Source organism: Chionomys nivalis, chromosome 2 (assembly GCF_950005125.1).
Source record: "Chionomys nivalis chromosome 2, mChiNiv1.1, whole genome shotgun sequence".
NCBI classification, from domain to species: Eukaryota; Metazoa; Chordata; class Mammalia; order Rodentia; family Cricetidae; genus Chionomys; species Chionomys nivalis.
The window spans coordinates 79,783,947-79,809,865 of NC_080087.1; the positions used below are offsets into that span (position 1 = coordinate 79,783,947).

The 25,919-nt window shown below is 52.0% G+C and overlaps 2 protein-coding genes across 2 annotated transcripts in view; one reads left to right on the forward strand and one right to left on the reverse strand.

The window, feature by feature from the left end:
* Megf8 (multiple EGF like domains 8) overlaps positions 1 to 12,989 on the forward strand; it is a 50,291-nt gene extending 37,302 nt beyond the window's left edge. Inside the window, exons 35-41 of the mRNA XM_057752285.1 lie at positions 2,023 to 2,230; positions 2,389 to 2,548; positions 2,863 to 3,055; positions 3,678 to 3,848; positions 4,120 to 4,250; positions 5,523 to 5,655; positions 8,877 to 12,989. Of these exons, the coding sequence (XP_057608268.1) occupies positions 2,023 to 2,230; positions 2,389 to 2,548; positions 2,863 to 3,055; positions 3,678 to 3,848; positions 4,120 to 4,250; positions 5,523 to 5,655; positions 8,877 to 10,145 (2,265 nt within the window). The 3' untranslated portion in view covers positions 10,146 to 12,989. The remainder of the gene's footprint in view (positions 1 to 2,022; positions 2,231 to 2,388; positions 2,549 to 2,862; positions 3,056 to 3,677; positions 3,849 to 4,119; positions 4,251 to 5,522; positions 5,656 to 8,876) is intronic.
* A 1,519-nt stretch (positions 12,990 to 14,508) lies between these two features.
* On the reverse strand, positions 14,509 to 15,721 carry Cnfn (cornifelin). Its single transcript, XM_057763319.1, has 4 exons — positions 15,685 to 15,721; positions 15,163 to 15,273; positions 14,707 to 14,843; positions 14,509 to 14,598 (listed from the first exon to the last, which is right to left on the reverse strand). The coding sequence occupies exons 1-4, from the start codon at positions 15,719 to 15,721 to the stop codon at positions 14,509 to 14,511; spliced, it is 375 nt and encodes a 124-aa protein (XP_057619302.1).
* Between the last annotated feature and the right edge of the window lie 10,198 nt (positions 15,722 to 25,919).

Sequence of the window (25,919 nt, forward strand, 5' to 3'; positions counted from 1 at the left end):
CAGCCTGGGATATGTAGAGACAGTATCTGAGGTGTTGGGATTAGAGCAGAATTTATGAGAATGTATCTGATGGCCAAGGCACAAAAGTGTGTTTGGCTCCTCGGCTGAGTTCTGCACGCTGCACTCTGCTCTTAGGCGGCCTAGCTCTCAGCAGGCTCCAAGCTCTGGTCACAGCCATGGGGTTTCTATTTCAGGACTGCACAATTGCTTTGTTTCTTTCTAAGTGCCCTTGGGCAGCTAGCCCAGATTAATCTCACCCATCTTATATTTCAGGTAAGGCCAAGCCCTAAATAAAATGCTCTTATACCCCGTGGTATATCCCCACAACCAGCCAGCGATGGCTTGTGAACTCCAGACTGACTTCTCACCCAGGACTCCTCCATGTCCTGGCTGAGTTGGAAGTAGCCTTTTTGCCCCGAAGCCAGACCCAAGTTTGTTGTAAGAAGTTGTGGCTTAGGTGCTGGAGAGGTGACTCAGTGGTTAAGCCTACTGCGCTGGATAGTGCTGGCCCACCTTTAGTCCCAGCACTCGGGGTACAGAGTCAGGTGGATCTATGAGTTCGAGGCCAGCCTGGTCTACAGAGGGAGTTCAGGACAGCCCAGCTACACAGAGAAACCTGTCTTGAAAAACAAAATAAAACAAAAAAACCAAAAAGCGTTGACTGCTCTTCCAGAGGACCCAGGTTCAATTCCCAACACCCACAAGGCAGCTCACAGTTGTCTGTAACTCCAGGATCCAGCACCCTCACACAAACATACATAGAGGCAAAACATCAGTGCACATAAAATAAAAATAAACAAATTTTTAAAAAATAAGAAGCAGCAGCTGTGTTTGTAACCCTGCCCACTGTCTTCTTTCAGACATTTCACAAATGTCTAAGTGTAATGGGACCTTTGGGGCACAGGAGTCTCTTTCTTTAAAAATTATTTATTTATTTTGTTTTTTCTTTTCTTTTTTTTTTTAAATATTTATTTATTTATTATGTATACAATATTCAGTCTGTGTGTATGCCTGCAGGCCAGAAGAGGGCACCAGACCCCTCTACAGATGGTTGTGAGCCACCATGTGGTTGCTGGGAATTGAACTCAAGACCTTTGGAAGAGCAGGCAATGCTCTTAACCTCTGAGCCATCTCTCCAGCCCCCTTATTTTGTTTTTTCAAGGCAGAGTTTATCTGTGTAGTCCTGGCTGTCCTAGAACTTGCTCTATAGACCAGGCTGGACTTGAACTCACAGAGATCCACCTGCCTTTGCCTCCCGAGTGCTGGGATTAAAGATGTGCGCGCTACCACTCAGCTTATTTATTTTTGTTTTTACTATTTAGTTTTTTATATTACTATTATGTGAGAATTTTTTTAATGCACTAGGCTGGCTTTGAACTACTCTTCATGACATTTATTTATTCATTTTGGAAGGGGGTGCATGCATGTAGCGGTCAGAGGACAACTTGTAGGAACCAGTTCAATTCTTCTACCATATGGGTCTCAGGAATCAAACTTAGGTCATCAAGTTTGGCAACAGATGCATTTATCCTCTGAGTCTTCTTGCCTGCCCTGACTTTGATCTCTTGATTTTCCTGCTTCAGCTGCCCAAGTACTAGGCTTGCCTAGCTCCTTTTGGGGCATGGGTAGAGAGTTCAACAGGACTTCACAGGGGCTGGTGGCCACCTCTGTGTGTGTGCCGGTCTCTTCCTGCCATTCCTTTCCTCTTCACTTACTCCTCATTTCCGCATTCCAGTGTCCTCCCAGCCCAGGGCTCCTTGGTCTTTCCAGTTCCAGAACCCTGACCCTGTCTGGTTAAAAGGTCTGAGGGAGTTTGTAATGACCCCGCTTGTGTTCTAAGCTAGCTAAAGGCAGGGAGGGTGGGGCCTGGGAGAAAATGGTGCAGTCTGGGAAGTGTATTTGACTTTCTCTCCTGATCTATCTCTCTCTCTCTCTCTCTCTCTCTCTCTCTCTCTCTCTCTCTCTCTCTCTCTCTCTCTCTCTCTCTCTCTCTCTCTCTCTCTGCCTCACTTCCCTGGACAGTGTCTGAGCCCCTCCTACCTGCCCTTGCGATGTATGGCTGGAGGCTGTGGGCGACTGCTTAGGGGGCCAGAGAGCTGCTCACTGGGCTGTGCTCAGGCTACGCAATGTGCCCTGTGCCTGCGACGACCCCACTGTGGCTGGTGTGCCTGGGGTGGCCAGGATGGAGGTGGCCACTGCATGGAAGGTGGCCTCAGTGGTCCCCGAGATGGTGAGAAGGGTTTGGGAGTTGGGCAAACTGATTGGCGAGGGGCACGGAGAACAAACGGGAGTGATCCTGAGGTGGGATTCAGAGGTGGGGAATGGCACAGGTGTCTGGGGCAGGTGGTGCAGTGATGCCCTGGGTGAAGCTGTGTCCTCTGGGGTCAGGGCTAACATGCGGACGTCCTGGGGCGTCCTGGGCCTTCCTGTCCTGCCCCCCGGAGGATGAATGTGCAAACGGGCATCATGACTGCAATGAGACTCAGAACTGCCACGACCAGCCCCACGGCTACGAGTGCAGCTGCAAGACAGGCTACACCATGGACAAGTGAGGCGGAGGGGGCCTGGGCAGACCGTTAGGGGAAGAGTGGGGTCAGTGAGGACGGGTGGAGACAAGATGTGTGGAAGGCAGTGGACCCCAGGTTCACAGGTGATCTCTGAGCTGATCTCTGAGACAAGAGGGCAGTTGCCCGGCCCAGTAAGCAAGGGACATAATGGCTAGAGAACCCCAGGAAAGAGTGGGTGTCCAGGAGAGGAGAGTGGAGGGCAAGATGGGGAAGACTCAGTGTGAACAACCTGTTGAAAAGGGGTGTGGCAGTGGGTGAGGGCCGGGTCCCGTCTGATCTCTACTTGCCCCCACAGTGTGACTGGCTTATGCCGCCCCGTGTGTGCCCAGGGCTGTGTAAATGGCTCCTGTGTAGAACCCGATCACTGCCAGTGTCACTTCGGCTTTGTCGGCCGCAACTGCTCTACAGAGTGTCGCTGCAACCGCCACAGCGAGTGTGCAGGCGTAGGGGCCCAGGACCACTGCCTGCTGTGCCGGAATCACACCAAGGTATGTGACGTGCTGCCTAGCAGCACAGGCCCTGTCCAGAGACCGAGCCTCTCAACCTGTGTGTCGAAATGGTTTTTTATTGAATTTTAAAGTGTATTTTGGTGGTGCTGTGGATCGAACCCCAGGGTATTTGACATGCTAGGCAGGGGCTCTACCACTGAGCCACGCCCCAGCCCCTCACTGGGGGATTCTAGGCAGAGGCTCTACCACTGAGCCACACCCCAGCCCTTCACTGGGGGATTCTAGGCAGGGGCTCTACCACTGAGTTCACCCCAGCCCCTCACTTGGGAGTTCTAGGCAGGTGTACTACCACTAAGCCCTGCCCATCTCTCTTATGTTGAGGCATCTTGAGGTTTATTTCCAGTCCTGAGAAGCCATGGGCAGGGAAGGGGTGGGAGAGCCGTATTCTGGGGAGATGTGAAAAGATTTGGAGGACGGTGTGATAGTGGACCGAATAGGCCAGGGAAGGTGGGTAAATGGAAGACTTTGTAACTCAGGACTGAAGGGCTGGGGTAAGCAAGTGAAGTGGGGGCCAAATTGCAGCCCAGCTGGGGTGTGCCAGACCAGGTACCTGGCCCTTGTGTTCCCCAGCCCTTCTGATGGCATTGTCCTGTGTTACCAGGGTAGCCACTGTGAGCAGTGTCTCCCACTGTTTGTGGGTTCAGCTTTGGGGGGCGGGACCTGCCGGCCCTGCCATGCCTTCTGTCGAGGGAACAGCCATGTATGCGTCTCCAGGAAAGAGCTAGAAATGGCCAGAAGGGAGCCAGAGAAGTACTCCCTGGATCCAGAGGAGGTGAGGGAAAAAGTCTTCACCCCTGGATCTGATGGAGGAGGACAGGGCCTGGATCCCTGGGTCTGAGGAGGAGGGCCAGGGCTGTACCCCTAGTCTGAGAGAGGAGGCTGAACCTGAACCCTTAGGTCTGAGGGAGGAGGGCTGGGGCTGGACCCCTGGGTCTGAGGGAGGAGGGCTGGTCCCCTGGGTCTGAGGGAGGAGGGCTGGGGCTGGACCCCTGGGTCTGAGGGAGGAGGCTGGGCTATGCCTTTTTGTGTCCTTGCTTGGTCAGATTGAAAACTGGGTGACAGAAGGTCCGAGCGAAGATGACGCCGTGTGTGTGAACTGCCAGAACAGCAGCTATGGGGACAAATGTGAGAGCTGCCTGCACGGCTACTTCCTCCTGGACGGGAAATGCACCAAGTAAGAGGAAGGAGCCTGACCCTTGTCCTCACTGGGAGGAATGCGGGAACTAGACCTCCCCTGCCTAGCTGTTTGTCAGTCAGAAATGAACGAATAAGAACGCCTTTAATCCCAGCACTTGGGAGCCAGAGGCAGGCGGATCTCTGTGAGTTCGAGACCAGCCTGGTCTACAGAGCTAGTTCCAGGACAGGCTCCAAAACCACAGAGAAACCCTGTCTCGAAAAACCAAAAAAAAAAAAAAAGAGAGAGAGAGAGCTGGAGACCAAACAAGGGGCAAGGCAAAGGAAGGGAACCCAGCTGAGAGGTTCCTCAGAGAGCTCTGGAGTCAGTCCAAGCTGATTGTCACCTAAGGCCCCTTTGGCCTGGGGCAGTGGGCCGCAGAGGTCACGGGCATTGGACAGGCTGTGGCACAAAGGATGGCTCCAGCCCTAAGGTGGAGGACGCTGCTTGACAAAGTGCCAGCGAAACTTCACCAAGAGATTGGTGGCTGGCCTGCCGCTTCTACTTTCAGGCAGTTGCTGGCGTGAGGGGAGTTCCTGCTGTGTGGCCTTGGGGAAGTCTGTTCGTGTTCCTGGGGAAAACCCTGAGGATGGGGCGTGGCCTGATAGAGTCAGGAAGGGCCTTCCTGTTCCCTGAGGGTTGTCTGGCTCAGAAGTGTATCCATTGCCATGTACTGGAGCAAAGAAGAGGAAATAAGAACAATGTGGGCTGATGGAAAAAGAAATGAGATATCAGAGCCTTCTTTTCTGGGATCATATGAAAGGAACAGGCCCCTATTATAAAACTAAGGAACAGAAAAATGCTATAATCAACCAATTAAATGCTTGTTATGAGATATTTTGTAAAGCTTGCATTTTAGAAAACATCAAATGATTCTACACGTTAACTTGGTTAAGGTAGAAATAATTTCAGAGCCTCTAACATACTGTAGCCCCATAAGTAGTCAGCCTTGACACAGACTAAAAATACAAGGTCTGTGTTTGCAGACCCTGAGAAACTTTCTGATTTGACAGACGCTGTCTGAAGATGTGGTTCCAGATAAGGCTGTCTGGTTTGCACTTTGCTTTCTCTCCCTGGACATTTAGCAAGGAAGTGAGAAGGAGACCTGAGTCCTTAGATGTGCATCCGTCCGTTTCTTCCCTGCCTGCTGTGGGAGCTCCTTCAGTTCCTTCAGCCTTTAAGATACCTCGCCCGCACCTCCACTTTGGGACCTGACCCCTGCCGAAGCTGGACTTGGGCAGGCGTTCACCCCCTGCTCTCTTCCATCCTTAGATGCCAGTGTAATGGCCACGCCGACACCTGTAATGAGCAGGACGGGACAGGCTGCCCATGTCAGAACAACACAGAGACGGGCACCTGCCAGGGCAGCTCTCCCAGTGACCGCCGAGACTGCTACAAGTACCAGGTGGGTCTGGAAAAGCCAGCTACTGGACTAGGACACAGGAGCAGAAGGCCAGGGCTGGGCTAAGGGACCAAGCAAACTGAGTCTGGTTTGGGATGGAGATGAGCTTGCAGACTTGCTGAATGCTGGGCGGTCATGCAGAGTCCAGATGTGGGCCTCAGGTCTCTTACTGTGACTGCAGTCACGGGTTGCAGGCCGCAAGTGCCAGAGACCCGCCTCAGAGTACTCACGGTCTGAAAACAGGTCTGACTGAGCACAGCGGCACACAGCCGCTATTCAGGAGGCTGAAGCAGGAGTTCTACAGGAGTTCAGGGCAAGCCTGGGCAATAGAGAGATACTGTTTCAAAGGCAATACAGTCTGAGGATGTGGCTTAGCTGGTAGAATTCTCCCCTAACGTGTGAATACGGGCTTTGAACTCTTGACACTGCACAAACTGAGGTAGAGTTAGGAGGACCGAAAGTTTAAGGTTATCCTCAGCTATGTAGAGATTGTGAGGCCAGCCTGGGTTACACGAGAGCCTGTCACAAAACAACAGCAGCAAGAAGAAGGACCAGAACCTCTGTGGCCTGGGGCCTTCGTTTAGGAATGGCTGCATCCAGGAGTTCACAGTGACGTCAGGAATGTCCCCATGGCTCTCCTCCGCTCTGCCCCGTACCAGCTGTGCTTGCCTTCTCCTCTCAGGTGACTCCAGGCTGGTTTAATTCTAAACTTAGATTTAAATCCCCTTTGGGAACCAGGTCTGATGGCTCCAGTTTGTAATTCTAGTTCTTAGGAGGCTGAGGCAGGAGGATTACTGTTATTTCTAGGCTTGCATGGTACAAGACTCAGTCTTAAAAAAAAAACCTAACACAAGGGCTGGAGAGATGGCTCAGTGGTTAAGAGCATTGCCTGATCTTCCAAAGGTCCTGAGTTCAATTCTCGGCAACCACATGATAGCTCACAACCATCTGTAATGGGGTCTGGTGTCCTCTTCTGGCCTGCAGGCATACACACAGACAGAATATTGTATATATAATAATAAAAAAAACCTAACACAAAACCAAATTCTGCTTAGGCCCATTTCTCTTTTCTGAAGTAGAGAGGCTGACTGACTGCTGTGCCCTGCTCCTCCCACCCCCTCTGCAGGCCCAGAGGGAAAGAACTTTCTGTCTCCAAGTCTTCTCTTGTCCAGGAACGTAACTACTTGTCAATAGAGTTGTAGCTCCACCCCAAATTCAGCAGCTTCACAGCCTTGCTGATCTCTGCCCTTTGCATCCTAGACCAGAAACTTTGCTTTACTCTTGTATGATTGAAAGGGCCACTGGGGATGCTGGGGAGATAGTTCAGTAAGCAAAGTACCGGCTACAGAGGCATTAAGACCCAAGTCTATAGCCAGGCATGATGGTGTACACCTTTAATCCCAGTACTCAGGAGGCAGAGGCAGGCAGATTTCTTTGAGTTCAAGACCAGCCTGGTCTACAAAGCAGGTTCCAGGACAGCTAGGGCTGTTACATAGAGAAACCCTGTCTCGAAAAACAAAACGGGCTGGAGAGATGGCTCAGTGGTTTAGAGCTTTGACTGCTCTTCCAAAGGTCCTGAGTTAATTCCCAGCAACCACATGGTGGCTCACAACCATCTGTAATGAGATTTGGTGCCCTCTTCTGGCCTGCAGGTATACAGAATAAATAAATTAAATTTTTTAAAAAAGATATTTTTACAAAAAACAAAAAAAAGAAAAAGAAAAACAAAACAGAACAAAAAAACCTAACTTTGGAGCCTCAAACACACTTGAACATACATATCACAAACATAAAATTCACTCACACATATACTACACACACATATACTACAAACACATATGCACACACACATACGCACACACACACACATACACATACAAATGCATTCACACACATACACAGAAAGCCTAGAAACAATCCTCTATGATAGAACCCCTGCCTAGAATCCCCCAGTGAGGGGATGGGGTGTGGCTCAGTGGTAGAGCCCCTGCCTAGAATCCCCCAGTGAGGGGCTGGGGTGTGGTTCAGTGTAGAGCAGTAAGTTCCCTATACTGGGATTATAGGTGTGTGCCGCTGTGCCCAGCAAAAACAAGCAAACAAAAAAACCTCATCACAAATATCCATTGACCTTTACTAGAGTGGGCTGGAGATCAGTGCAGACTTCCTCCAGCCTCTGTTGGCTACTCCAAGTAGCGTTATTTGGTTCTAATAATTAAGCAATAATAGCCAGTATATGGAGAGTGCCTGGGTGAGCCGCATGCTGTGCTCTGGAGGTAGTAGCTTAGCCCAGACGTGGAAGACTTGTCAAGGCTTTGCAGGACCCTTGGCAGAATGTAGGCATGAGAAGAAAAGGCCCAGAGAGACCAAGGGTCCTATTCCAGTCCCGGTGGCTGGCTGGGGGAGCCTGTCTGTATGGGAGTGGTTCCTGGTGAGTTACAGTTGTGAGAGCTTGTCCCTGCCCCCATCTCTCCTTCATTCCACATATGTTCACTAAACACCCAGTATATGCCCGACGCCATGCAAGAACTGGAGCCCCAGTGGATAACAAAACAAGCACAATGTCTGTTCTCTGGGACTTGTGTTGTTTAGGTGATGGGGTAAGGTAAGCAGAAAAGCTTAAGCTGAGGTGGACGTAATGCTTCAAGCCTGTACACTCAGCACTTGGGAGGCCGAGGCAGGAAGATCAAGAGTTCAAGACTAGCCTGGGCTACACAGCAACACTCTGTCTCAAAAGCAAAACAGACAACACCCCTAGAAGTGGTAGGTATGGTATCAGGACTGAGGAGGCCTTGGTAAGAAAGTGACATTTAAGGTGGAAATGACTGTGACAGACAAGCGGACCTGCAGAGCCATCTAGGCAGAGAGGATCAGCTGGTACAGACGCCCTGAGATGGACATGTGCCTGACAGGTCAGAAGCCAGGTGGGCAGGCGAGGCTGCCAACTCTGAGCCAAGTGCCACAAATGTGATTTCAGTTCCCCGAGCAAGCCTTGGTTTCCGTCTAAATGTGTTCAGTGAGCTCAGGTCCCTGGCAGAGGGCCATGCAGCTTGTGAGGATGTACAGCCAGGGTCCCACAGAACTCCTCAGGGCTGAGCATCAGAGCCTGAGCTCGGCTGGGGTGCAGCCAGGGTGCTGCGGGGGAGCACTGTGCAGTGGCTGTTTGGAATTGAGGGTCTCACCAGAGCTCAGCCCTGGTGGCCCCCTCTACTCCTTCCTGTCCACAGTGTGCCAAGTGCCGGGAGTCATTCCACGGGAGCCCTCTAGGGGGCCAGCAGTGTTACCGGCTCATCTCAGTGGAACAGGAGTGCTGCCTGGACCCTACTTCCCAGACCAACTGCTTCCACGAGCCCAAACGCCGGGCCCTGGGTCCTGGACGCACGGTGCTTTTTGGCGTGCAGCCCAAGTTCACCAACGTGGACATTCGCCTGACACTAGATGTGACCTTCGGTGCTGTGGACCTCTACGTCTCCACTTCCTACGACACCTTTGTGGTCCGAGTGGCCCCTGATACGGGTGTCCACACTGTGCATATCCAGCCGCCTCCCCCTCCCCCCCCTCCCCCCCCTCCTGCTGATGGTGGACCCCGGGTGGCCGGGGACCTAGGAGGACTAGGGACTGGAAGTGGTCCAGGCACTCCAGTGGAGCCACGAGTCCGGGAGGTGTGGCCCCGGGGCCTGATTACCTATGTGACAGTGACTGAGCCGTCGGCAGTGCTGGTGGTCCGCAGTGTGCGGGACAGGCTGGTGATCACCTATCCCCATGAGCACCATGCCCTCAAATCAAGCCGCTTCTACCTGCTGCTGCTGGGCGTGGGAGATCCCAGTGGGCCCGGTGCCAATGGCTCGGCGGACTCACAGGGCCTGCTCTTCTTCCGGCAAGACCAGGCCCACATTGACCTGTTCGTCTTCTTCTCTGTCTTCTTCTCTTGCTTTTTTCTTTTCCTCTCACTCTGTGTTCTCCTCTGGAAGGCCAAGCAGGCCCTGGACCAGCGACAAGAGCAGCGCCGGCACCTGCAGGAGATGACCAAGATGGCCAGCCGCCCCTTTGCCAAGGTCACTGTCTGCTTCCCTCCAGAGCCTACCGGCCCAGCCCCTCCTTGGAAGCCGGCTGGGCTCCCACCTCCTGCCTTCCGTCGCTCTGAGCCTTTCCTAGCACCTCTATTGCTGACAGGAGCTGGGGGGCCCTGGGGACCCATGGGAGGGGGGTGCTGCCCACCAGGCCTCCCTGCCACCACAGCTGGCCTACGAGCTGGACCCATCACCCTTGAACCCACAGAAGATGGCATGGCTGGTGTGGCCACTCTGCTGCTTCAGCTGCCCGGGGGGCCTCATGCTCCCAATGGGGCCTGTCTTGGGTCAGCCCTCGTCACGCTGCGGCATAGGCTGCATGAGTACTGTGGGGGCAGTGGGGCTGCTGGAGGTAGTGGGCATGGGGGTGGTGGTGGCCGAAAGGGACTGTTGAGCCAGGACAATCTCACTAGCATGTCCCTCTGACCGGTCAAGAGTCCTCATCCACTTGCTGACTTTGGACAGTCCTCAGAAACCACTGGCTCCCTTCCCCAGGTTCCCCCTTTGTTCTGCATTTAGCAACTATTTATTGAGCTGCTACTCTGTGCCTAGTTCAATTGTAGGCACAGAGCAAAGCAAGAGGCTAGAGGAACGTCCCTGGATTGATGGGACTTGGGGTCTTGGAAGGAGACACACACATGCACACACACACGCACATACATGCACACAGGCACACGCACATACATGCACACAGGCACACACACATACACTGGTTCAGAGAAACGTCTTGACATTAGCAAGGTCTAACACTAAGGGATTGTGGATAAAAATTAGGTGTTTGGAGAAACTAGGCTGGGAAAGGTGGCAGAGTGAGGGAAGTTCTTTGGGAATGATTCAGAGTTAAAGAAGCTGTAAGGCTTCTGGAGGCCCCGAGGCTGGAACCAGTTTGTTAGAAGAACCAGAAACCTGGCCACTGCAACCCAAATCAGGTGTAAGATGAGGCTGGGGACAGGCAGGACCTGGGGTTGTATTCTTGGGAAGCTGTTGGGCAGTTCTGTGGTGGGGAACGAGGAGTCATGCCTGTTCAAGAAGAGGGGGCTGGAGGGGACTGGAGAGGCTGCAGGTGGGTAGCAGTGGCAGGAGGAGGGTGAGTCAGGATCAGATGCAGGAGGAGTGACAGGATGTGACAGTGTGCAGATGTTAGGGAGAGGAAGGGGACACATCCAGATGGCCACTTCATGGCCTAGGCATGGCCAGGGTGGAGTGAGGCCATTACTAAGAAGGGGCAGGCTGGGGCTTGTGGGAAAAACAGCAGAGTCCGGTTTGGGCTTGAGTCAGGTCTGACTGGGGACTCACCCAGAAAGCGCTTTGAGTGTTTCTACAGGAGGGATCCAGGGTCGTGAGTTGTGGTGCTGGCAAAAGCCGGCAGCTACTGAGAAGACACAGGACAGTGTCTTGTGTATAGGAATAGGAACCATGAGCTGCTGTGCCTTCCCTGGGCTGGAGGGACAGAGTTCAGTGGTGACTGAGACCAGGGTCACCAGCTGAAGCTGCGAATTCAGGCTTGTTTGAAGGGAGCCTCAGAGGAAAGTCCTTTGCCCGAGATGCCTCACAACCTGCTCTAGCAAGTGTAGGGTGACAGTGGGGGTTGGGGGATCCTGGGGGGGCCACCCCACCCGGACTTCCTTTTTGGATGGAGATGCTCTTCTAACCCTTGAGGACTCCCTTCCCCCATCCTAGGCAGCTCCCTGAGCTTGGGACTCTTGCTTTCCTAAGACTTGGACTTCCACATGCTGTTTTGGTCCTGGGGTGGGTTACTCCAGTCTGAGAGGCCATTCTGCTGTGTGCGTGTCAGAGGGCAGGGACCACATCGCATCCACAGGAGAGCAGCTGGAGCAGCAAATAAAGCGTGGGGAAGATGCAGGTGTCTTGGGTGCCTCTTGTGTGCACGGGAGGGAGGGCTGAGCTCCGGGTGAGTGGCGCAGGTGTCCTTGTCCTGGTTCCACCTCAGAGTCATGTGTCCTGAGACTGGCTTTGGCATTGGAAGTATACCACAAAGGGATCTCTTGCTCCCCAGAAGAGAGGCTAGGAGACAATGGGCAGGGACGTCTTTGACCCTTTCTTTGTCCCTGCCAGAGTTTAACTCAGGGAGAAACAGACAGCCTGTGTCCAGGCATTGGCATTAGACAAGAAAAGCTGGGGTACAGAACACACAAACCATTCTGTTTCATCTGAGGAGCTGAGATGGAGAGCTGGTAGAGCTGGGAGGGCACTCGGCAGTGTGGTAGCTGGGCACACATGGGCACGCTTTGACGCACTCGGCAGTGTGGTAACTGGGCACACATGGGCATGCTCTGACACACTCGGCAGTGTGGTAGCTGAGCACACATGGGCATGCTCTGACACACTCGGCAGTGGGGTAGCTGAGCACACATGGGCATGCTCTGACACACTCGGCAGTGGGGTAGCTGGGCGCAGACGGGCATGCTCTGACACACTCGGCAGTGTGGTAGCTGGGCGCACATGGGCATGCTCTGACACTCGGCAGTGTGGTAGCTGGGCGCACATGGGCATGCTCTGACACACTCGGCAGTGGGGTAGCTGGGCACAGACGGGCATGCTCTGACACACTCGGCAGTGTGGTGACTGGGCACACATGGGCATGCTCTGACACACTTGGCAGTGTGGTAGCTGGACACACATGGGCATGCTCTGACACTCGGCAGTGTGGTAGCTGGGTGCACATGGGCATGCTCTGACACACTCGGCAGTGTGGTAGCTGGGTGCAGACTGGCACTCTCTGACACACTCGGCAGTGTGGTAACTGGGCACAGACGGACACTCTGAAACACACTCGGCAGTGTGGTAACTGGGCACACATGGGCACTCTGAAACACACTCAGCAGTGTGGTAGCTGGGCACACATGGGCACTCTCTGAAACACACTTGGCAGTGTGGTAACTGGGCACACATGGGCACTCTCTGAAACATACTCAACACCGAGGCTGAAAAGCATCGTGTTTAACCATCTTAGCCCTCGGCCCCAGGCTGTGCCAAAGCCTCGATGTAAGGGCGGGTGTGGACCTGAGATCTCCACCCTCAGCCTGGATCTTCTGCCACCAGTGCTTTGCAGTACACCTTCCCTGTTTGCTCGCCCCAACACCAGTCACTTGCTTCAATGCAGACACAGACGTGGCAGGCTGGACTTGAGAGAGACTGAAGTTTCCTGTGTGACTCATGAACAACATGGGATTTCAGGCATCACTGGCTCCATGAGTTTTGCCTTTATAAGTTGATGGTGGCTCCTACCCTTTAAGATGTGAACATAAACCTGGCTTTTTAAAAAAGACTTATTTGTGTGTTTGTATATGTGCATGTGAGTTCGGGTGCCCGAGTAGGCCAGAAGAGGGCGTCAGATCCCCTGGAAGTAGAGTTACAGGCAGTTGTGAGCTGTCCTGTAGGTGCTGTGAACCAAACTCAACTCCTCCCTAACAGCAGCCAGTGCTCTTAACCACTGAGTCATCCCTCCAGCTTCCAGAATAGGTTTTGTTTTTTGTTTTTCAAATTAGGAACTGCTAACCTTAGAGGAGAAAATGGACTCAGAAAGGTTTACAAACTCACTAATATAACAGAGAAGTGGCAAGGTCAAAACTGGACACACCCCCCCTCCCCTGCACATGTTCAATTAGTTCTTTTGCAGTAAATGTCATCATACAAAGTCAGTGAGTTGAGTTAAGGAGGTGGTGATGAACTTCAGTATGATGGGCTACCCTTGACAGGCCTTCCCCCAAAGGCCCATTTTGTCTGGAAGCTGATGGGAGAACAGGCTGTGGGGACTCAGCATCGTCTCCGGCTCTTGGCATCACACACATGGTGTGTGCAGGTACAAAACACATACACATATACATAAAATTTAAAACTTTATTAATTTTTTTGAGGCAGTGTTTCTCTGTGTAGTCCTGGCTGTCCTGGAACTAGCTCTGTAAACCAGTCTGGGCTCGAACTCAGTGATCTGCCTGATTTCTCCCTCATGAGTTCTGGGATTAAAAGTGTGCGCCACCACTGCCTCACCTAAAAATCTTTTTAAAAGAGTCTATAGATCCTAAGCAGGGGACAACATTGTTTGAAGAGTTTAAGTCTTTTTTTGTTTTTTGTTTTTCGAGCCAGGTTTTCTCTGTAGCTTTGGAGTCTGTCCTGAAACTCACTCTGTAGACCAGGCTGGCCTCCAACTCAGATCTGCCTTCCTCTGCCTCCCCAGTGCTTGGTATTAAAGGTCTGCACCACCACCGCCCGGTTTGAGTTTAAGTTTTACCTTCACTTTAAAAGCTTTTTTATTTGAGGCAGGGTCTCAGTATGTAGTTCAGGATGGCCTCATACCATGCATCCCAGGCTGCCCAGGTGCCTCTTAAACTTCTGGCCTCAGCATCCTGCTGGGATTACAGCAGGCTTTGGCACCAAGACCAGCTTGCTTGTTTTGCTTATATTCAGGATGTGGGCAGAGGTTCAGATAGGCCATCTGCAGCTTGAGGGCTAATGGTTTCACTCTGTGAGACGCCTACAGGGAGCCTCAGCAGCGTCATCTATGCGGCCTGTCCCATCAAACCCGTCTTCTCTGATACACCTAGACATCTTTCATGCATCCCACCTCACTCAACCTCCCACTGCACCCAGATTCCTTCCCCACGACAATAAAAAGCATGTAGGCGGGGCTGGTTTTCCGGTTTTTATTGTGGGTGTACCTTTTGGCGGTGGCAAAGGACAGTGGGACAGGCTTTCCAAGGAGTGCCCCCCTCCCATCTCCTGAGAGGCCAGGCGTGACCAGGGACTCCGGAGAGGGGAGAGGACGTTCTTACTCGCGGATCTTCAGTTCCCGCGCCATCTGACAGAGGGCGCAGGGGAGGCAAAAGGTGAGGGTAGCCCAATCGTGCCCCACGGAGCCCTGGAGGGTGGGAAAGAGAGAAATCGATAGGGGTCAGAAACCTTGCTCTGGGGTCCCAGGTGGCGGGTCCCCAGTCTTCAGTCCCCGTGGTCCGGAATTGGCTCTCACCTGGATGTGGTAGCGCTCCCGCATGCCCGTGCGCAGAGAGTGCAAGCCTCCAGGCAGGTACGGTGCACAACAGCACTCTCCGAAGTCGTCAGAGATGCGGCAGGCGAGGCACAGCGGAGCGAAAGTGCCACATAGACCTAGACGCGGCGGGATAGTCAGGGTCGGGACCTGCTGTGCTTGCTCTCAGGGAGGGCACACACGATGGCAAGGACGGGTGAGGGTTCCCGGAGGACAGGTGTAAAGAAGGGAGCAAAGACCCAAAGCAATCAGGGTCCGGTGGTGAGGACCAGCTGCTGAAGAGGGAGGCTGAGGGCTGGATGGTGAGATCCAAGGCAGTGAAGATTGCAGAAGGGCCCAATCAGAGCCCCACAAAGGGGTAGGTGAAAGGTGTAGAAAGGGTTGGGACGAGTTTGGGGTGAGCTTCCGCCCCTTCCCACCTTCCCTGGGCACACTCACAGACGGGCATGTCGTTGCAGCAGTCGGTGAGGCCCGTGTGCCAATCGCTGAGCTGTGTCTGGTAGCAGGTATTGGCACACTGAGGCTGACTGGTCACTGGATAGGACATGGCTGTGGAGGTAGGAAAGAGGATCAACAGGCATCCTGGCAGGCCCTTCTGGGCCATGGCACCCTTGCCACCCTTCCTTCTGCCGGGCAGTCTGGGCAGGCCACTTGGCCGCCCCCTTGAGGAAACATCGCTATACCCCTTCCATTTGGTCATCAACACCCCTAGTCTGTCCCTGTTGCTGTTGCCAACTATACATCTGGTTGAACCAAGGTTGGGAGGAAAAGTAGGCACCACAGCTGGGCATTGCTTAGATCTGCCACCACCACCTCCTTCTCCACGACTGGGCTCCAGCATTTCAGGGGTCTCTGGGGTAAAAGGAGGTGCCATTTATCTTCGAAGCCAGGGTGCCCAGGGGAGGGAGGCAGCCAGGTTCCTGGCTCCCCAAAGGTTGTTGGTCCATCCTGTGATCCCACCTTTGCCTTTCACGTTGTCGTGCATCTCAAACTGCATCTCGCTGGCCCTGAGGAGGTGGCTGCTGTGTGAACGGCTGCAGGGGATGGCTACGGCAACAGCTACGGCAACGGGGTCTGTCCCAGGGATGCTGGATACTGGGCAAGGGAGGGCAAGGGACTAGGGCACTGGGGGAGCTGGACTCTCACGGGGAAGAGAGCTGAAGAGAAAGAGGCTGTGTTAGCCTGTTGGCTAGGATGGAAAGGGTGGGGCGAACAACTCGCCCATCTTAACAGCTGCCCGACAGACCCCAGAGGACTCTTTATGGAGCAGAGGCAGAGTTGGAGAGAGACAAAGAGAGCAAGGGACAGGGACAGGTGTGGCAGAGACAAAGAACTCTGAGCCAGGTGCTCACAGAGACACTGCTAGTGACACGCACTAGCGCCAAGCACTTTGCCTCTGCAAGCCAATCTCACAGAGGGCCATAGGCTCAGAGATGAAGAAAAATGTACTGTTTCGGATGGGCCAATCCAAACAGACTAGGAGATTGGGTGCTGGGCCCCCAAATTTCTAAATTCAACTCAGTACCTCTCAGGTTGGACCGGTGAGACTGGGAAGATGGGGCTTTGGGAGAGAGCAAGGTTCTTAGTTACTGACAATCAGAGATGAGAAAGGAGCCGGAGCTGAGAGCCAGGTAGGTGGAGAACAGCCAAAGGGCCCTGCCTGGGAGCAGAGGCTCTGGGGAGAGAAGGTGCTCCTACCTGCAGACCCACGCGAGGAGGTGGCGATGGAGGTGACACGGAGACACACAGCAGACACTAAGTTCTCGGTGTCAGGCCAGGAGCCACTTATATGGGCCAGGCCACACAGCCTGGGCGGGGCTCTGACAGAGATACCTAGGGAGCCTAGCCGGTCTGCCTGACCCTCTTCCCTTCCGCCTGGATTTTCCATTCCCCACACCCCACTTCCCCTCCTGTCTCATCGCTCAGGACTTAAGTCCTGGGGGCAGAGGTAGAAACCAGAGTAGGGCGACATAGAGAGTCAGGGGTGGAGAAGATTTGAGGAGCAGAGTGGTCCAAAAGAGAGGGGAAGATGGAGATGAGAAGAGAGTGGGGGATACAGGAACCAGGAAATGGGTGGTGGGAGAGGAGATTGAGAGACGGAGATGAGACAGAGTGTAACATCTGGAGAGAAATAGGAAAAATATGAAGCAGGGTTTTGGAGAGGTCAGAGGGACCTGTGGGCTGAGAACAGGGTTAGGGGACCAATAAGGTGGGGGGTGGGGTGAGGGTGGGAGGAGTGAGGGGAGAGGGAGGCAAGAGGAGGCCTGGTGTGCTGTTCAGAGTAGGGGGTGAGTGAGGATGATGGGTTTTCCTTTGTGGTCCCTTCTCATCTTGCTTAGTGATTTTGTCATGTTGAAGGGGAACGAGGGACACTGTTCTTCCTGTTCAAGACCTGGAAACATGGGGGGGGCAGTGTGTTTTAGGGAGTGAGTCATATGGGGACCAAAGTAAATAAGCACCTCATCTCCACTTGGAATGGGAAGGGAGGGGGCTGGTGACTGACAAGAAAAAGTGAGGATGTAACTGGCCCTGGTTACAACCTGAGGGGTGGTCTGGGATGTGAGTCTGAGGGAGGAGGGCTGGGGTCTAGACTCTTGGATCTGAGGAGGAGGGTTGGGGTTGGGACCTGTGGGTTTGAGGGAGAAGGGCTGAGCCTGGGTGTGTCAATTTACGTAAAGGAGGGTCTAGACCCTGGTGTCCCTTGTTGAGACTGGGTGTTCCTAGAGAGCTAGATCCAAGTTTCCAATGTACTGGGCTTCAGGGGTGATGGGAATTGGATATTTGATTCATCAAAGTTTTCCCCCAACAGGCCTGACAGGGTTTTTGGTGACTCAGTGGGGAAGCGGCATTAGAGTTGGGTGGAGTTCCTACCATGGGTGTCACCCCTAAAATATAGGAGGCACCAGAAAATTGGGGTGTCACCTCTAGAGAAGGTTGTGTCACCATGCCACAGTGTATGGATATGAGGTGACAGCAATGGATCACAGCTTTCTCCACCTGTCCAACACTCTAGGGCCCTAACCTTTGACTCCTGGCACCATCCAAATGGCTGGCTCGCTTTGTTCCCAGATCCATGGCAGTGAGCGTCATGCCTGTCTCTTGGTGTGGCGCCCACGTACTTGACCGACATTTCCCACTTCATTTTTGAGTGCCTGTCTCCCCATTTCTGTGTCTTTGTTCAGCTCTAAATTAAGTCTGTCCTTTCTTTCTCCCTCCTTCCTTTCTTCCTTCATTTTTTTTAAATTTTTTTTCCTTTTCTTTCTTTAAATTTTTTTTTTGAGACAGGCTTGCATGTAGCCCAGACTGGCCTTCAACTCACTGTGTACCTGAGGATGACTCTGGACATCTTGCCTCCACCTCCGAGGACTGAAATTATGGGCTTGCACTAACAAAATTACCAAGTCTGGTAATCAAACTAGTGCCGGGGATCAAACCAAGGGCCGTGTCCATGCTAGGCTAGCTGTCTGCTAACTGAGCTACATCCCCTTCCTTCTATTATTTCTTTATTTTGAGGCAGGGTTTTACTCTGTATGTAGCTAGGCTAGCCTCCATTCATGGTGATCCTCCTGCCTCAGCCTCCTGGGTTCTCGGATTGCAAGCCTGAGCCATCACATCCCTTCCTTTTTTCCCTCAGCTTTGCAGGTCCGTTTTGACATGTTTGTGCCCTCTTTCTTGGTGTCTCTCCCCTCAGACCCTGTGTTCGTGTCTCCTCATCCTGGGCCTGTGTCTCCTATCACGGGTCTTTCCCCTGTCTCACCCTCCTCTAAGGCAGCCTCATGGCCTCTTCCCATATTACAGAGAATGAACTGCAAGTTATAACTGAGGACCACAGGCTCCCCAGGTGACAACCCGACTTGTTATGTTTAATGGCATAGCCTTGGGGCTGCCAATTAGATACAGCCACTCATGCAGAGGAGGAAACTGGGGCTGGGGAAATTGTGAGTTGGCTTGAAGTGGGAAAGGGGTGGGGGATATCCATTCGTGTGAAGACATGAAGTCTGGGGAGCTGGGAAGTGCGCATGACCCAACTGGCAGGTGCTTGACCTTGCCCCTCTTAAGTGGGGGACTGGTTACATACAATTGGTTTCATTTTTAATTTTTGTTTTTGTTTTCCAAGACAGGGTTTCTATGTGTAGCCCTGGCTGTCCTGGAAATTACTCTGTAGGCCAGGCTGGCCTTGAACTCACAGAGATCTGCCTGCCTCTGCATCTGTGTGTGCTGCCACTACCCAGCTTTCACTATCTCTCTCTTTCTTTTTTTTCTATCTATCTTTCTATTTATCTGTTTGTGTATAGATATTTTGCCTATATGTATGTCTGTGCACCGTGAGCATGTCTGCTACCCATGGAGGCCAGAAAAGGGTACTAGATTCTTTCTTGGAGCTAAATTTACAGACAGCTGTGAGTCACCATGTGGGTGCTGAGAATTGAACCGGGGTCCTATGAATGAGCAGTCGGTGCTCTTAACCGCTGAGCCTAGGTTATTAGGTTTTGGCAGCAAGCGCCTTTGTCTGTGGAGCCATCGTTTTTTCTCGCCTTCCCTGCCCCCCACAAGACAGGGTTTCTCTGTGTAACAGCCCTGGCTGTCCTGGAGCTCATTCTGTTAGACCAGGCTGGCCTTAAACTTACAGAGATTCACCTGCCTCTGCCTCCCAAGTGCTGGGTTTAAAGGTGTGCACCTCCACTGCCCGGCTCTGCTGAGCCATCTTACTGGCTCCCAGAAGTTCAGTTGTGTTTTCAGATAGCTTCTCAAAATGAAGCCTAGGCTGTCCTTGAACTTAGGATCTCCCTGCCCAAGGATGAGGGCTGGAATTATGTGTGTGTACCACCACACTGACTCTACTTGGAATTTCAGAGAAACAATGAAGGTTCCAAGGTTGTTACGTGGGAATATACTTATACCAAGACCAAATCTAATTGTTTATTGGCAATCCAGACTGCATTGTGCTTCTTGTATTTTATTTACCATGACTGGAGCTCTCCCTCCAACAGCAAAACCCAGTGTGGGGTTGTGGTCCTGCATGCCCAGAACCTGGATGTCCAGCTCCCAGTCCTCTCCTCCTTCCCTGAGAAGGTGCCTGGAACCCAGGCCCCCCACCCCTCTGCTCCCTCAGGACACCAGAGTCAGGTGTTCCAGCTCATCTCTCCCCGGAATTCAGGCATCCACATTCGAGCCCAGTTGCCCAACATGGGTTTCACAAGCAAGACAGGTTGTGTCGTCCATGGCCCTGGCGGAACCAGTCTGACTGAGAGGACAAGTGGGCCCCCCCTTCCCAGCCTAAGCCTACTGTTTCCTTGAGGGCCAACCCAGCAGAACAGGAGGGACCCGGGGAGCTTTAGGTGTGCCACCCAGTGTCCTCTGTGTGATTATGTGACTGTGTGTGACTTTTAAGAAGTCTTTTATGCAGGGTTTTTTCTTTTCTTTTTGTTTTCAATACATTCTGATTGCAGTTTCTCCTCCTTCCACTTCTCCCAGTCCCCGACACCCCCAGCTCCACTTCTCCTCCATTTCCTTTCAGAAAAGAGCAGGCCTCCCAGGGATATCAGCCAAACGCCGCACGACAAGATACCATAAGACTAGGTACAAAGCCTCAGATCCAGGCTGAACAAGACAGCCCAGCAGGAGGAAGACAGAGTCAGAGACACTTCCACTCCCTCTGTTGTGAGTCACACAACCATAGCACACATGCAGGGGAGCCGGTGCAGACCAGGCAGGCTTCAGTCTCTGTGAGCCCCTATGAGCCAGGCTTTATTGATTCTGTGTACTGCCTCATGTATCCCAAGCTCGTCTTGAGCCCACCAGGCGTGTCTTGAACATACTAGGCCTCAGGCTTGCAATGGCCTTCCTGCCTTGGTCCCTGAGTGCTGGAACTATGTTCCTGTGCCACTGCTCTCTGTTTTGGCCTGTTTGGTCTTTGAGACAAAGTGTCACTATTGTTGTGTAAGCTGTTTCTTTGGCGCTTTTAAAAAATTATTACTGGACCAGTGAAATGGCTCAGTGCTAAGGGTGCTTGCTGCCAAGCCTGATTCCTAGAATCCACGTGGTAGAAAGAGAATTACGGTGTCCTCTGACTCCCATGTACTTGTTATGGCAAGTGCCTGCATACACACACACACACACACACACACACACAAGCACAATAATAATAACAAAATAAATACACATGTATGCAGGTTCCAAGGATGGGGCTAGGGTCAACTCAGGTCAACTCAGGTCGCCAGGGTCACTCAGCAAGCAAGCCTCTTTACCAGATGAGCAACTTCACAGATGCTTCTTTGAGTACCGATGAGCCCGATGCCATCCTGCAGCAGAACAGCTGCGGTGACCTGAGACCTTGACCTAAAGTCACAGCAATCATAGCAGATATCTGGGCCTTTGGGAGGGAGGAGAAGGTCACCCCAAGATGTTCCTGAGACCCCAGTTACTGTTCCTTCCTGCCCAGCTATACATAACCCTAGAAAATACTAACATGTAAATACAAGCATTGAAGAAGGGCGAGACTTTCATTGGTGCCGCTTCCCAAGTCACCCATGGGCTTTAAATAACCCCAATAAATTTGTCTATTTTTGCCAAGTTGTTCCTGATAGAATCTTTCTTTGGCCCGCCTGTGCCCTCTCTATTGGGGAGCAAATGGATATTTTTCTTGCCTCTCCCCAGGAAAGTCATAGGACAAACAATCCTATAGCCTTGGGGGATTTGGAGTTTGCTCTGCAGCCCAGGCTCATCTTGAACTTTAACCATCTTGCCTCAGTGCTGGGATCACAGCCATGTACCAGTGTGCCCAGTTTTATTTATCTTTATTGATCGATACATAACCTTAGGTGATAGATTCTTGAGCCGAGAAACCTGGGTTTTTAATTTCAATTGCTTTATTTTATTACATTTATTTGTTTGCACCTGCCACGGCACACATGTAGAGGTCAGAGGACAATGTATGGGAGTCACTTCTTTCCTTTGCCTTGTGGGTCCCAGGGATCAAATTCAGGTCGTCAGTCTGCCCCTCCCCCACCATTGCCGCTGGCTATGAAAACTTGGGGCACATTTGTCAAACTTCTCTGACCTCAGTTTTCCCATCTGTGAGTGCAACTGTGTCAGATAGCATTGTTGAGGGGTCCGAGCAACGTGTTCAGTGTGAAAGGCTTGACACTGTCTGTGGAAACACGCAGGAAACACCGTGCTATGGTAATGACCATGATGCTTATGTGTTCAGCCTGTTGCTCTGGATACAACAAGGAACTAAACCAAGTCTCTTGCTCATGCTCCTTCCAGCCAGCGGGCTTATCAGTCGCTGATCATGTAATTGTACCGCTGGGGCGTCTGTCTTGCCTGCGTTAGGAGGATTATTTCCGTCAGTGCAGGTGACTCTGTGGTTGTTTCTTGTTTGTGCTAGTAGGATGTGATGTGTGTTCTGTGGGTGCCGACATCGTAAGCTCACACCTGACTTCTATTGGGAGGGCTCACATTTGGTATGTTCTTGTGTCTCCGACTGAGGTGCTGGGAGTGTGCCTGAAGTGGGAGTCTTGAGAACATTTCTTTCAGTTCCTGGGAATTTTGGGAAGCTGAGAGTTCTCCAAATGGGCTTCAGTTTCTGTTTACTGAGGCTGCTTGACCCAGTGGCTTGTGGAGAGATACAGGAGAAAGGGAAGGGTTAGAGGAGATGGTGTGGGCCTGGGAGACTCTGTGATGGCAACACGGAGGGTAATGGCAGCGTGGGGAAGAGCTTCTTAGAGAGATGTGGATATCATCCATCTGTCCGTCCATCCATCCATCTGTCCGCCCATCCATCCATCCATCCATCCATCCATCCATCCATCCATCATTAATGGAGCCTCTAATGTGTGTTGAGGTCTCTAAGGTACAAGTGTTCAAGGCCTGGAGGGAAGTCCACAGGACTTCCTGCCCCCAGGGAGACCCACCTGTGTTCATGAAGTGTTACAGCAGCAGTTCCAAGTGATGGAGAGAGATTGGGAGAGGGCGGGCCTGTCCCCAGTCCTCCCTGAAGCATGATCTATCCAAATTAAAGAGCAGAGGCTGTGACGCAGAGGTCACTCCCAGACTGGGATACCCCCATGAATCATTTTCTTATCATCTCTTGCTCGTATAATGACATATTTGCTTCTTCTTAATCACTGTTTTTGACCCCAACTTGGCTCAGCACCCATAGCACGAAGGCTTGGATAAGGCTGAAGGCACAGAGTCAGGGAAGAAAAATGCCCGGAAGTCCTCATCTTTTGGCCCTATCTCCCTTGAGTCCTAGTCTCCTGCAATGTGTTGCCACCACTTGCTGGAGGTCCAACTCCTTTTGTTTACTGTAGGTCTTTTCCTCTTTCTATTCTTGACTGCTTTATCTGTTAATCTTGTTTCCATCTGTGTAAGTTCTCTTTGCTTCTGTATCTTTTCCCTCCTTTTATCTCTATCTTGATTGTCTTGTACTGGACTTCAATTTTCTCACTTGTAAAACAGGGATAATAATAATAATGACAATGCTAATGCCCTCCAATTGCTTAGGACTGTGAGGAAAACACGGAATAATTGTGTGAAAATGCTTTGGTACAGAGCTCAGGCCACAGTAAACTCAGGACAAGAGAACTATTATTATTGTTTTATTATTTTTATCTCTCCTTCGGTATCTTTGTTTTCCTTTTTCCTTGTCTCTGTGTTATCCTCAAGTCTCCTCCCATTCCAGGTTCCTTTTGCAGGAAGCTCTGCCCCTGGCTTTCTTGATAAGGACGCAGGTATCAAGGACACCCAGGCTAGAGACCGCCTCCCACCTCCCCTCTAGTAGGCACTCTACCTCAGGACTCAAAAATCTTGCCTGGGGGCCAGGCATGGCCCCAATCCCACAAATAGCCTCATAAAATCCTGAACCCCAGATCTGTCATCCAGGACAGGTGAACCAGAGTGACTCATAGGATCCCAGAGTTCAAATTCTTGGACCTCAATCTTTTAAGTTCCTAATTCTTTGGACCCTCAGACACAAGAATCTTGACCACTAATTTTTCCCCTCTGGGGTCCTAAGTGCCCTTGCTCCTTTAGGATCAATGACTGTGGCTTCTTTCACCAAAACCCAAGGGCTGCTGGGTATGATGCAGGTCTGTAATTCTAAACGCTCTGGAGGCTGAGGCAAATACCATAGCCCACTCTGGGTAATATAGGGAGTTCAAGGCCAGTCTGCGCAACTTAACAAGACATTGTCTCAAAATGAAGAAGGATTGAGGCTCAGTGCCCGGTAGTAGAGACCTTGTTTAGCCTACGGAAAGCCCTGGGTTCAATCCCCAGTACTGGGAAAAAGAAGAGGGAGGGGAAGAAGAAAAGAAATAGACTGCCTAGAAACACCCAGGTACCAGAGGGCATAAACCCTATTCTTGGCCATTTCAACCACGCCCTCAGCAGTCTGAGCTCTCTCCAGAGGAGATCTCATACGCCCTATGTTCCTGAATGGGCGTGGCTTCAGCCCTTGTCGGACAGGAATAGGCTCCGAAAGACGTCATTCTCCGCTAGTTTCGGCCAATCTGCCAATAGACAGGGAATCTACCTGGTAGGGGTCGGGTTGGGTCGGTTCGGCTACAGGCCCAAGGGGTTCTAAAGCAAACCAGCTCTTCTGGTTGGTTCAGGTAAGTCCTTTCCAGAAGGACCACTACCGGGGTTCTGGACTTGACTTGCGGCGGAGGAGACGAGGGAGTACGCCGTAGAAGAAACTGAGTTCAGGGATGCGCAACCTCAGAAATGCACCCATCGATTCTATCTTCCTTGCCTGTCCTGCGCATCCCTCCGTTCATCACTTCCTGCTGTCACGACTTTACTCACGGTTCTCTTGTATAGCCACCCACTCACTCAGCGCTCACTCACTCACCCACTCATTACTTAAACAAACATTTCCTAGACTTCAGGTGTGCTAGGCCTGATGCCGGAGACTGTGTTGATCAAGATGAATCAGACCTGGGCCCTGCCCTCAAGGAAGCTTGGATTGGAGGGGAGGACAGACATTGATGGTAAAAGGCATGAAGGGCTGGGGAGGCACAGGAATCTCTTGTGGGGGGGTTGACATGGTCAGGAAAAAATTTCCAGAGAAGGGGCCGCTGGTGCTGGTTCTTGGAAGAGCACTAGGTGGCAGCAGAGGTTGCGAGAGGGTTTCAGACATAGAGGCAGCCAGGCCTGACCGTGCATGACCATGTTTAGGTACCCAAATCGAAGACTCGTGCTGTACCCGTAATAGCCACAGTGAGGCTCTCTCTCTCTCTCTCTCTCTCTCTCTCTCTCTCTCTCTCTCTCTCTCTCTCTCTCTCTCTCTCTCTCTCTCTCTCTCTCTCTCTCTCTGTGAGAGTGAGTGAGTGAGTGAGTGAGTGAGTGAGTGAGTGAGTGAAGTGGGTGAACCATTGGTACCAGACATGGGCTAGGGTAGAGCAGGGACTGGAGCTCGAGGTGTGAGATTGGAGTTTCCGCCAGTACACCACAAGGTGGAGCTCTTCAGTGCCTAGGGAGAAGATGGAGCCTGGATTTGGGTAGGGGCTGCAGGGATAAGATAGGAGGTAGAGGCAGAAGGTGTGGTGGGTGGACTGTGGGGACATGGGGGTCTTTAGGACGAGATCCAGGGCTGTCGTTCGTCTCAGGGGACTATACTTAATGAGCTAGGAGAATGGAGGTGTGTTCAGTGTCTGGATATAAATCCTTTTGGGAATTCTAGGTTGAAGGTTTTGTTGTTGTTTTTCAGGGTCTCATTCTGTGACACAATTTGGGGCCATCCTGGGCTACATAATGACCTCATTATTCATTGTAGCCCAGAGGGGCCTCAAACGGTTGGTAGTCCTGCTTCAGCCTCCACGCACCGAGGCTCCAGGTATGAGCCACCATACCTGTCTTTCCACGTCAGGTTTTTGTTTTTTTTCTGAGACAGGGTTTCTCTGTGTAGCCCTGGCTGTCCTGGAACTTGTTCTTTAGGACAGGCTGGTCTCGAACTCACAGAGATCTACCTGACTCTACCTCCCAACTGCTGGGATTAAAGGAGTGTGCTACCACTGCCTGGGCCCACGTCAGGTTTTGATTCAGAAGTTACCTGGGCAAATACGGCCCCTGAGGTAGGGGGTCCCCTGCTACCCTCTCCTTTAAGAAGCCAGTTGTGCTTAAATCTGTCTCTCCCTTTCTGACATGATTAAAACTCGTTCCATCTTCTCTGCTTCCCACCCCATCAAGATCCT

Coding starts and splice junctions, on each gene's coding strand:
- Cnfn (XM_057763319.1), bottom strand. CDS start 15,721: ATGCAGTTTGAGATGCACGACAACGTGAAAGGCAAAG. Junction 15,274..15,684: donor CGACAACGTGAAAGGCAAAG/GTGGGATCACAG, acceptor CTACCTCCACAG/CCATGTCCTATCCAGTGACC. Junction 14,599..14,706: donor GGGAGCGCTACCACATCCAG/GTGAGAGCCAAT, acceptor CCCACCCTCCAG/GGCTCCGTGGGGCACGATTG.